A 12,090-nucleotide genomic window follows, 5' to 3' on the forward strand; every position below is an offset into this window, starting at 1 on the left:
ATGATTGGTGTGTGTTGAGTAGAGTGGTTGAGTTTGTGTGGATTATTTCACCGGAATGTGGCAATTTACATCTAACGTATGTCAGTGCCTCTCGTGATAATAGGTCTGGTCTGATATTAGAAATTAGCTCAGTGGACTTACTCTGAAAGATGTACTGCGTACAGCATGTTTTTCCGTCGTCGATTCCCCAATGTGATATCCATTGTATTAGTCATTGGGGGATTATTTGTATCTTTATTCATCATAATAAAAATGAAATACCTATACGATAGCAACCAAAAGTTTCACAGACTTCAAGGTTACAAACAATATGTAAGTATAATGGAGTAGTGTTTTCATTTTAGCATTTCCAGATATTTTGTGAGTTTCATAATGTAATTGGGCACGAAGAATACTGAGGTTTGATTCCTGGCTACATTTGATTGTACTTTTGGAAATAGAAGGAAAGTTGGAAGGTTTAGCCTTCTTGAATTTTAGCCTGCACCATGTGCTATTTGTTAATTATTAATTTAATATTAAGAATAATGAATAAGATCCTGGGTAATATTTGTGTGAAAGCTATTTTGTTTATTGTTGACGTGTGTGTATTGCTATGGTCTTGACCATCTTGAAGTACCCTGCACCTTTAGGAGAGGTCTGAAACTTTGGTAAAGGACGTAATTAGTGAGTGGGATGATACTGAAAATGAGACACACATAAAGCTGTAAGTGTAATCAAAACCATAGTGATATTGCTTTTGTTTCTCTTTGTAAGGGTTCATGTTTCAGCTTTAAATGTTAAAATTGTGTTTGCATGTTTTTTGGATGCCACTATTCCATGCTGTTAGTTTTATAAGTGACCTCTATATAGGTTGTCTGATCACAGATACATTCTCAGTCTTATGGAAGCATTATTTCCGATTTATATAGCTAGTATGAGAAATATACTGTGAAGAAATTTTCCTTTGCTTGGCCGTCTCAGTTTCCAAGTCAGTATGTTGGGACCATGTTCCTGTTTAGCCAATTTCTGTATATATAAATGAGTCCTTCCTAAAACATATGAGCTATACATCAGCATGTACAGAGTTTAGGTTGTTGAGTCACAAATGTGGATGTTCCTGTCATAGATGGAGGAAATATCAGACTACATGCGCAGTGTTGAGGTGTCAGCCAACAAATCAGCCATGAGCTTACATCGCTTGAACTCCGTGCTTCAGAGGCAAGAGCAGCAACTAGTGACAGGAATGAGTACTAACAAAGCTACTAGAAGATAACACGTAAGGAAATTTTTTTTCTGTTCCGTACATCTGTGTAGTAGCATAATGGGACCCCTGATTCCAGTTACATAACATAGGATTTGATAGTGTTATTGTTTGATTATTGAGTAATCATTTGGAATTTCAGCATGTTCATAACACCAGATTGATGTGAAGGATAGGATTTAAAACAATGGGGATTCCTTTCCTTTGATATTGTAAAATAAATTTAAATATGATCTGTTTTTATTCATGAGATAATTTCCATATTATCACAGATCTTTTGACGCTTTCTTACACTCTGTCGATGTTGTTTTGCTACTAGTTGAAGAGTGCGCACTTATACCCATTTGTGCATGGGAGGAGAAGAGAAAAGCAAACAAGATGATGGTTCATAAACTGGATTATGAAATAAGTTGATGTCTGTATCTTTTCAGAATCTTGGGTGGATAGAATTTCAGTTATAAGTGACTAGAGGAGTAGTACTAGAAGCAAGCAACCTGCTGCTATACCAGAGTAAGGGTGCAGAGAACTTGGTGAAATGTTCTGGTACGCAAGGCAGCATTCATCATGTTGGGTCTTTATCTGAGATGAATCATACTGTTTGCTGTATTGTTCATAGGTCTGGTATATTTTTCCTTATTTTATAGTACATTACTTCCCCTTGTATTGTGCTTTTCATTGCTGTGTGCCTTAGATAACTTCATTAAACTTATTTTGTATATAAGACATCAATTCGGAAATATTTTCATGTCTGCACATGCCTTCATATGGCAGACATCTTGTTCTGTTTATGCTTATACTGCAGTTGTGTTGGACATTTGCCATTGTCTGAGTCAGATGTGGTATACTCCGTGCTACTTAAAAGAGAGGTGACATTTCCAGGGGTCATCACATGGGTGGGGAAAATCATAACCACCTATGTTATTAATTCCTGGCTTAAGCTTAGGTAATTATTTTTTGTTCCTGTATTTTCCTACAAATGCATACATACACATGTGAGTTTCATTGAAACACAATCAGTGACAGTTCATCTTCTCCTTTTGCCTGTCTTATGTCACATTTTGCACCACAGAAAATAATTTTTTTAGTATTTGTTACTTCTAATGTTAGTAGCACAACCAATACTTGCATGTTACTTTAGAATGATTTAAAGGATGCTTGAGGCAGGAGTAACCCATTGACCCTGTAAAATGCAAAGTGCTTCCTGATTACCATATCCAAAGATACAGTGAAACTGGGACAAGAATGTGACTGAATAATAATTTGGAACAGAGATTATAAGGCACGGTGAAATATTGTCTTTCTGTGTACGACATCTTTCCTGTGTCAGCATTGTCTGTTACCATGTCTTAGTATGGTACACTGTCTACTAAACTATGACAGTTTCCTTCCACATCCTTTCCAATTCATCATTTATAGTTTGCACTGTATAACATGAGAATGACAAAGCATTGCCAATTAAGTTACAAGGAAGCATAATTAATTAAACTAAGAAATAAGCTGTTGCTTAAGTTTGTGATAAAACCAATTCCTGACATTTTGAGTAAATTAAATGTGCCTCATACAGTTGATGATGTTCAACATATTTGCATTGTAATGCATCATCTGTTGTCACAACTTTTAGATATGTTTTAAGTTTACTTGTGTTTGGTAATTACATTTGTGATCTGTAAACATTCCTGTCTGTGATATATACTTAGTCTTCTAATCTGTTACGTTGGTTAATGTTTTGTGGTCACAGCTGTTATGTCAATGTAGTGTTCATATATTTTTGCATGATTATGTCTGTCCATTATGTAGTTCTTGTGTAAAGAACTTATCATGTGTAAACTATTATATAGTAATGTCCTCAGAAACGTTTGTTGAGGTTGGTGCTTTAATTTTCTTTGTGGTCTGCTGGAACGAATTTCAGAACATGATATGAATATCTTATAAGACTTATTCCACGTAGAACACTTTTGTCGAGTCTAAGATTTATTTGTAGTTTTCTTAACGGTACTCATTTTAAGGATAACTGTTTAATATTATGGAGCATCTGAAGAGCAATTATGTCAGGAGACTATGAAACAGAAAGAAGTTCTTGGAACCCTTAAAGATGTTTTATTGTGCAGTTCCCACTTCAGGATATTTAAAAAAGGTTAAAATAATTGTGTTCCTTTTTGTGGTTCATAAACTGTATTAAATTTCTGGGAAATGATAAAATCTGTTTGAGGCAGCTTGAAAGTATGTTTACGAGACTCATGTTTTGAAATTTGTATGACTCATCATAAAACTACTTTTCTGCAGTGTCCTCTGAAGATTGAGACATCATAATTATGTATCTGCATCCATGTTTGGTACAAGCAAGGTTCCTGATTCCATCAAAATAATGTGGTTGCATCTTCAAGCTATTCTTGAACCACTTATTTTCATAAATGATACTCATTTCATGTGCACATTCATCAGTGCTGATTGTTTAGTTCTTTTGAATATCCTGATTAGTCAGTTCCTCAATACAGATCTGCAGTTGATGACTCTCCAGGAGTTTATCATCAACACACTTCACCCACCTTTGATTTCTTCAACAACATTTTTAATTTTCCCCTGGCTCACATCTTCTGACCACATAAACTGTATGTCATTGTTCTTTGCTGCAGTCTGTTAATATAATAGTCATGTTAAGTAAGTCACATTATCACTACTGAAAGCAAATTAACATAGGTTCATATTTGCATGTGCGCTCATGCATGGATGCATACACTCTTGTTCAGTGCTGCCAAGATAAAATGAGTAAAATTAAAATTGCCTCTCTTTTTTACTTTTCTTATAATATCCATACCGAAGAATCATTTCAAGAGACATGCCTTGTAAACCTATGTTCTGGCTGCTTCGTGTATTTTGTCAGCGCACTTCTAGGGGTACTTGTCCATGCTAGTTACTACTAAAGGTACCTGGATTCAGTCTTGGGTGTTGATGTTTGTGTGCTTCATTTCTTCCAGGAAAATGGCTATTTGGCCATAACCACTTCCATTCTGAATCAACTTTCATACTCCTTTTAGTACTGATCAGACTTTCAGTAAGACTTACAATGAAAAGTGAAAGCAAAATTATAGAAACAAGAAGTATATTTTGTACTGTTTATACTGTTCATGCCTGTATTAGTGGACCCATGTGAGAAATATATAACAACCTGAAATAAATACTATTTAATTGTTTTATATTCATTCCGAAGTGCGATGCATACAGTTGTTCCAATGGAGCAAGTTTCTGGATTTCCATCTTTTTTTCATCCCAGTGTTCAAAGAAATTAATTCCATTACAGTTTCTGGCCAAGAATATTATGTATATGTGTATTAAGTGCTGATCTTATATTCTATTTAATAATAGTAAGCTGATATAGTACTTAAATGGTTCCCATAATTACTGGACATAGAAATTTAAATGTTATGTTTTGTACATTAAATCTAGTATATTAGTTCCTATGTAGATACAACTTTATTTTTTAGATGCATTGCCCAATTGTATCAATTGAAATGTCCATATAGAAGCAGTATGTATGTATAAGACAGTATTATTTATAACCTATGTAGAAGTTGAACACTAATTCATTGCATTGTTAAGGTGGTAGTCCTGGCTGTTGTGCAATGTAGTCTCTAGCTGTATACCAACGTTCTTGAAGAACATGCTGCTTCTATCTTTAGGTCTGAAGTGGGAGATTTATCAAATGGATGATTTACATATGGCTAGAAGGAAGTTCAGGCCAAGGGGATTGGTCACTCAGTCATGGGATAAGGGGGGTTATGGAATTGTGCGTCGGCCAATAAGAAAGATCCCTTTCTAAGCCGTCACAGAGGAAGGGTGGGCCAAAGAAAATGTGGTCTTCTTAAGAGCCCAGAAATGAAGGTGGGATCAAAGAAAGTTGTTTTTGGTGAGAATTTTCTTCCATTTCATGGTGTGAGACTTCCATGACCTGCTGAGGGAGATACTTGTCCTCTCTGTTGACGAGATAGGCTAAAACTCGATCTTTATCACTTCCCATATGTTTTGTCATTGTGTGTTCCTCTGTTTGAGATTGATGTCAGTCTGTTTTTTTGGTTGAGTAATCTGGATGCTGATTGTTTCTATCTTTTATCCTTTGGCCTTTTCCCTTTTGTTAGGGAGTTAAATATAAAGTAAAAAATTTGTAACATTTCAAAACAAATCAAACTCATATTATAGGCTTGCTCTGTCCCATCCAGTACTTCACAGCACAATAAAAAAAATAAACTGCCATATTTCCTATGCTGACTTGCTGATTAATCAGTGGCATGTCGCTGGGTGCATATTAGGGGGGAGGGGTGTGTACACAGTGTCTGTATTCTGTATAAATTCATGTGTACAATGAATTCACTTAAACTTTGCTTGTGGTTTTTTGAAAGCTGAAATAATATTTTGTTGTCTTCCATTTTTATTTACTAGGTCTGTCTTATTTTCCAGGCTTCTTCTTTATGTAATTACTTCATACTGTAATGTTCTTTTGACATGCCAGCCTCCATGTTTGTGACCTGTTTACAGTGAGTAATAAAAATCTAACATACTGAGCAATCCACATATTATGCTTAAGGTTTTTATTTCATAAATTTTACATATTTTTGATAAATTTTGAAATAAGGATTTTATAGAAAGAAGTCTTAGTTCTTTGATATTGTCATAATTTTTGTCTGGAAGAATGGAATAATCGGTATAGCCAAACTCAGATTTGATTTGATGATTTACCAGTATTGTATTACTTAGTATTTAGTTAAGATTGTTGTTAACGGCGCAGTTATTTTATATTCTCTAATTTCTTCTCAAAATGTGTTCATTAACAGAAATTAGAATTTATTTTTTAAGAACTTGTATATTGTAACAACAGTGTAAGTAAATAGTAGTATTACTAATGAGTTGAAATGAAACAAATTATTGAAGATAATATTTATATATTATCACGTGTTGTTGAATCCTACTGGCCAAATAGAGAAATTATTTTTCTGGTTGTTATTTAATGGAATAATTAGTATAAGTGTATGAAAGCTGCATTGAGCATTTGCAGTTTGTATACTTGTCTTCGGATTATATTAATATTGTAGCCATTAGAGGCAGAATGAACTTAAAAGGGGTTTTAGAATAAAGTTTATTATATTCCTGACAAAAGTGTGAACTAAATTATATATGGGTATAACTTTTCCTTTTGTCCCTTTTTTAAGCACTGTGATGTTTGGTCATATGGTCATATTTAATATAATCATATACAATTCTTTTAAACTGTTTTGACTACCACTGGTAGATATATTTGCTTTTGTATGTGCACCTTTGATCTGTATTTCAAGAATGACTGCCAAATTATTGTCTATCCTTTTGTATCTCGTAGAGTGTCTAATGTATTATCTGGGCCAGGATAGTTCAGTGAGCAAAGTGATTGACCGAGATTGATTGCCAGAAGAAGCAGAGATCTTTCGTTTTGCAGCTGTTCAGATTAGATGTATAGTCCATCAAGTGTCCTGTCTAATGGGTATTATGGAATCAGTTCTCAGGAGTAACATCACCAGATCATGGAAATACCGTTTCATTTATAATTATTTATTAACTCTCACTGCCACATAGCAAAATACATATCCTAACCACGTGTGGTCACAGAAGCTCTTGTCATTTTGCAGGCATTCTTGTTCAGGAACATGTTACCTATGTCAGTTATGAAGCCCCTTAGGTGAAACAAAGCAGAGTATGTATGAATATGAGAACATGCATGCTGATACCATTCGTAAGTTATCAGCTAAAAGTTGTCCAGTGGAAGACATTGTGGGTGCTTCTTAAAGCTGCCTGATGCTTCTAGGACCCCTCCTGGTGCACATAACCATGGGTCTGCTGTTGCCTTCTGCCACTCATTGAGTTTTGTCTTGAGCTCCAAAAATACATCCTAAAACAGAGAAGTTGTAGAAACACTTCTTTTCAAAAGCAATATTTGTCCCCTGGTTAAAATTACCTTTCACATAGACTGCAAGTGATATTTATTTACGTATAAAAGAAGACATACAGAGATTTCCATTATGTAGTCCAAAATATCGAGTATAATGTGCCGTAAACTTTTTAACGATCTTGGCCTGATGTGTTTAAATATGACGGTAAACTCAGAGCAGTGTATTAACATTACTTCGGGGCCCTTTGTTAGAACAGTGGTCTGAAGGAAAATATGTTATTCAGCTGAATAACAAGACAGGACACGGAGAAAAAGAATTGGTGTAGGCTTTACAGAATATGTACATAATATGAACTTTACGTGGAATACTTGTTCTGTGTGTGGATACACATCAGTGTAAAGGAAAGGACAAAACTAAATTTTTATGGAGAATTTTTTGCTTGAGACATCAGATCAGACAAACCTTGTAGGCTGGTTTAAATGCTACATTGTTCACCTCATCAGCATCTCGCTTCAGGTCATACAGTTCCCATTCATCTCTGTAGTAGTAGCTCTTAAGTGTCTTGTACCAATTCAGGGGTTGTTTCGATCGTGTTCTGTTTAGGAGATCCTATATATTCATAAAACATATGAATAAAACAATAGTTATACAGAATGACAGTATATCTTCATTCTCTTGGTATGTGATATAATTGTTCATCCATAATTCTATCATACATGGCCAGATTAACAACCTCCACGTATCAGAATCTGATCTGATTCAATAACCTACCTACCTGAAATGATGGAGAAATATAAAAATCTTGGTCAATTGGGAAAGGCATCTTGTAATTAATGTTGTGTATAAGTTTGTATCTCTTGGTCCGCACAGCCCTCATAGGGTAGTACATGGTGATCTCATGGTGACTGTGGCTAGCAAACACAGCCCCTGTGTCATGTGCAGGCTCTGAGTACGTAAAGAATGAAAGTTTACAAGTTGCACAAATTACCTGTGCATTGCACTCACATATTTCATTTCATTGGTGAATTTCCATTGTTCGAGGTGTCCATTCCAAATTCATGCTGACAGAGATCAGTAAATTACCTTTCACCAGTAATGGCAGAAGTGATTTTCCAGTCAGTATAGGCTTGATTTCATTTTCATGAGGGTATGGTATCTTGAACCAGTCTAATAATGTTGGTACAATGTCCAGTAAGCTGGTCATACTGTATGTCACTTCATTGTGGCGATCCTCAGGCCGTGGAGAAGAGATTAACATAGGTTCTGCCATTCCTGGCCAAAGTACAAGATACAGGATATAAGTGTTGGTACTTTTATAGGTTATGAATAACATTCCAGAAGTTAAGAACTCTTTTTAATATACATAGAGTAGGACTGTTTTATGAAACCTGTCATTGCCCATAGCTAACCTCCATTCTAAACTGGTAATAAGAAATCTGGAACTAGGGAACTGTTCAATTATGAAGGGTTCTGACGATGGTATAATAAATCAGGACTGTTGGGTGTTTGGACCTTGTCCATTGTCTGATATAAAAAACAATGTTTCAAGGACAGATCCAGTCCTCAAGTGTTTTATAATTTCAGACAATGGACACAGTCCAAAACCCAGCAATCCTGCTCCTATAAATCAAAGCATCTGCAGAGACCTGAACAACTTCCTTAAATGTTACCTGGATCATACAGGTTTGTGCGTCCACTTGGAAATGGAATACCATTATCTGATGAATAGATTATGAGGGTGTTATTCTCAAATCCAGCTGCCTTCAGCTCTTGTAACACCAATCCCACACCTGGGAAGTGAATGTCACAATATCATATTAAAAATACAACTGCCTTGTTCCCATGTTTTTCATCAACTGATGAATAAGAATAGGCTATGAACACTTCCATCATGATCATTATTTCATTCAACACTATGTAACCAATGCAGTGAGAAAGCAATATTAAATAACTAAAAAAGAAACAATACTGGTACCTTGGTCTAGCCTGGAGATGGTTGTGTATTGAGCTGCGACATCCTGACGTGCTGCTGGAGTGTCCTGGACAAAGTATGGCAACTGCACCTGGTTTGGCTCGTAGTATATTGGATGCCAATCTTCAATGAGACCCATACCAGGCTCACCATTCCCAAACTTTTCACAGAAGTTGCCATATTCTGGATTAATATGTCCACATCGATGTGGGTCATGGAATGCCACATACAGGAAAAATGGACTACATGGGAGAAGCAAAACCAAAATTAAAATAAAAATTTAATTTTGGTGGTGGTAAACAAGATAGGTTATCTAGTTTCATCACTTGGAAGATGTTAATTCATATTGGCATGTAATTTTTCTTACTCTGAAGAATTCTGTGTAAGAAATTCTTGGACAAGAAGCTTGATCTTTGTGATATTCCTTCCCACTTGCAAGATGGAATTGTTTTCTTCAGTCTCTGCAAAACTGAATGGATACACTTTGCTGGGACCAACATGTTTCTTTCCAATAATTCCTGTTGAAAATAGATGAATATATCTCAGATTGAACAAGATTGGAAAGATATATTTTTAAAGTACAGAGACATTCCAGAGGTATTCTTTATGCCACATTATGGGTGTTACCATCAGCAGGGTAACTGAGGAGTCATGAGTGTCACAATCATATCAAAGGCAACAGTTGCATCTAAGATAATTGTTCACTGATGTAATGAGATTGTTGAAAAACAAAAATGTGAACATTCTTTTTCTGCCATATGGGACAAGGTGAGAAACACTGGAATGGACTTGGAACAAATATATTTAAGTTTAGTTCTGTGATAGGGACCTCACTGAATTATAATGGAACTACCATATCATACCTGTTCTTATTCCATGCTCTGCCAGAATTCCTGGAAGACTTTTGATATTATCAAAGGAATTGAAATGATGAACTCCTTGATGTAAACCATACATTCCATTCTGATGAATTGGTAGCCCTGTTAAGATAGCTGAACGACTATAATGAATGTTATGTAACCAATTAGTTTATATGTCACCCTATTAAAACAATTTAATGAGTTGTAACACTTATAATTTTTATATTTTTAAAATAGAATGTTGTGAATTGCGTTTGGAGCTCAATCAGGCCAAATGTCCTAACGTATAAAGAGAAGAATGATGATGATGATGACTAGTAGAGTTTTGTATTTTTGTACATGAAAGCCTCATATTGTAGCCATTATAAGTACAACCTGAATTTTATGCATTTCCTGTGACAAACACATGTGATGGGCAGTTACTTTTATCTGACCCGGATGAGGCTGTTTGAAAGCAATGACAGGCCAGAGAACATTATGATAAAATTTCTGTAGTATTTATACTGTTTAACATCTATAAATTAATTCTCCAATTGAACATACCAGAAAATATTAAAATCACATGATAAGGCCATGCAGTGCTTGGAATATTGGCCATGCACTTGCCTGAACAAGACCACAGGAAACCAATCTTATTTCATTGTGACTTAAATGCCGTCTGTTACATGCACCTTGGTGAACAGCTGCTGACAGATGTGTAAGCATTGTTGAAAATCAGACTTTTCTTTCCTAAGCCATCTAGATTTGGTGTCTGACAGATCTTGTTCCTATATGTCCCCATTTCAAATCCTCCATCATCAGCTGGAATGAAAAAAATCAAATGGCAGTACTATATAAGCTTTTGGAGTTAGCTACATAACACATTTCAAGAATGAATAAGTTCTTTCCATACAACACAAAAATATATTGATTAGGGAATAATGAAATTTCAAATACTGGTTAAGCCTAACTTCTGATTTTAATTCAAGTTCCTAGTTGTTAATTCCAGGTACTTTCCATCATCAAAAGGATGTCACAGTATGCTTTTCTTCTCTATGTCAGATCAGAGTATCAGTACCTCTCTTTTTAGAAGGAGCGTCAGAAAACATGCTGTATGTATATTATAACGTCAACAGCAGTGAAAAATATTGAATTTTATTGGGTTTATGGAAGAGAGAACTTCATACATGGGTGACCTATTTGAATCAACAGGTGAAAGTACAGCTTAATATCTTAAAACAGGTCATCAACCATAAAGTGAAGATTAGTACTCAGAAAGTTCAGAAAAATACATTTAAACAGACTGGGATTGATTCCTGACCAGTCCAAATACAGTTCATAATGGGTCATAATAAGGAATAGTCAGTATTAATAATACAAGAGTACTGTCACTGAATATCAAATAAGATGCTGAGAATATAAGATGGTAATTCCACATTCCAAAAATAGTCTTGGGCAATGGATGGAGGGATCCATGACATTCATGGGTATTATGGGGAGACCTATTTAAATGGAATCTTAATAAATATTTTTGGAAGCTGAGCATGACTGGGGTACAAAAGTAAATGGGGGTCACAATACATGGTACATGCAAATTTAGATACATAAAACAGTCTGTGATTCTAGCATGGCTTCCGAATGTTCGTATATCTGTGTACCTGATATGGTACATTTTTGCGTGTGTAATCACACCTGGGCTTGTGTGATGGGACACTTCTACATCTAACATCATTAGCCTCTCGAGGCGCCTCTATAAATTATCACGAGACCCGACGTGGTTGAATGCGGAGCAGATCTTTGTAGAACTGAATGTTTGCATGTGTATTAATTGAATTTGCAATTTACCGATAATTAACAGTGCGTTTTTCTTTGGAGTATGTAAATGTTTGCAATAGCTTGTTGTGATGAAAGAGTATGTGAAAATAACAACATAAAAACGCATTATAACATTCATCAAGAAAAAACTTTTTGCCTTTCACTGAATGTCACTCCATGTACTATGGTTCTAAGAACTTTTATTATGAGCATAGTAAGTAGATAAGGTCATTTCCATCTTTAACCAATGGATATGATTGATTTTTCAAAGAGTGAATTCGTATGTATCTTTGTTAATACGTTTTTGTGACT

The 12,090-nt window shown here is 35.2% G+C and overlaps 1 protein-coding gene and 1 long non-coding RNA gene across 4 annotated transcripts; one reads left to right on the forward strand and one right to left on the reverse strand.

Moving 5' to 3' along the window:
* The first annotated feature begins 128 nt into the window (after window positions 1–128).
* Window positions 129–8,071, forward strand: LOC110832835 (uncharacterized). 2 transcript variants are annotated; one of them, XR_002544067.2, is made up of 4 exons: window positions 129–312; window positions 1,106–1,255; window positions 1,672–1,856; window positions 5,693–8,071. It is a non-coding gene; the product is annotated as an uncharacterized LOC110832835 (long non-coding RNA). The 2 variants fall into 2 exon arrangements; XR_002544066.2 differs by lacking the exon at window positions 5,693–8,071 and having other exon boundaries at window positions 1,672–4,421.
* On the reverse strand, window positions 6,794–11,980 carry Sgsh (N-sulfoglucosamine sulfohydrolase). Of its 2 annotated transcripts, none has more exons than XM_087356830.1 (10): window positions 11,809–11,980; window positions 10,656–10,785; window positions 9,988–10,104; window positions 9,492–9,642; window positions 9,128–9,366; window positions 8,823–8,942; window positions 8,236–8,424; window positions 7,928–8,097; window positions 7,615–7,761; window positions 6,794–7,151 (listed from the first exon to the last, which is right to left on the reverse strand). In XM_087356830.1, the coding sequence occupies exons 2-10, from the start codon at window positions 10,687–10,689 to the stop codon at window positions 7,008–7,010; spliced, it is 1,311 nt and encodes a 436-aa protein (XP_087212956.1). In that variant the 5' UTR covers window positions 10,690–10,785; window positions 11,809–11,980; the 3' UTR covers window positions 6,794–7,007. The 2 variants fall into 2 exon arrangements, with proteins under 2 accessions (XP_087212956.1, XP_021925884.1); XM_022070192.2 differs by having other exon boundaries at window positions 9,988–10,124.
* Window positions 11,981–12,090: the final 110 nt, after the last annotated feature.

This window comes from Zootermopsis nevadensis, unplaced genomic scaffold (assembly GCF_977971745.1).
Source record: "Zootermopsis nevadensis isolate Lab colony 2312 unplaced genomic scaffold, Znev_1.0 Znev_ptg000028l, whole genome shotgun sequence".
In the NCBI taxonomy this organism is placed as follows: Eukaryota; Metazoa; Arthropoda; class Insecta; order Blattodea; family Termopsidae; genus Zootermopsis; species Zootermopsis nevadensis.

Excerpts from the sequence above, each read along its gene's own strand:
- Sgsh (XM_022070192.2), bottom strand. The coding sequence starts at position 11,917 with ATGAATGTTATAATGCGTTTTTATGTTGTTATTTTCACATACTCTTTC. Across the intron at positions 9,367-9,491 it reads CTTACACAGAATTCTTCAGA|TCCATTTTTCCTGTATGTGG; the intron begins GTAAGAAAAATT and ends TCTCCCATGTAG. Across the intron at positions 8,943-9,127 it reads CATCTCCAGGCTAGACCAAG|GTGTGGGATTGGTGTTACAA; the intron begins GTACCAGTATTG and ends TTCACTTCCCAG.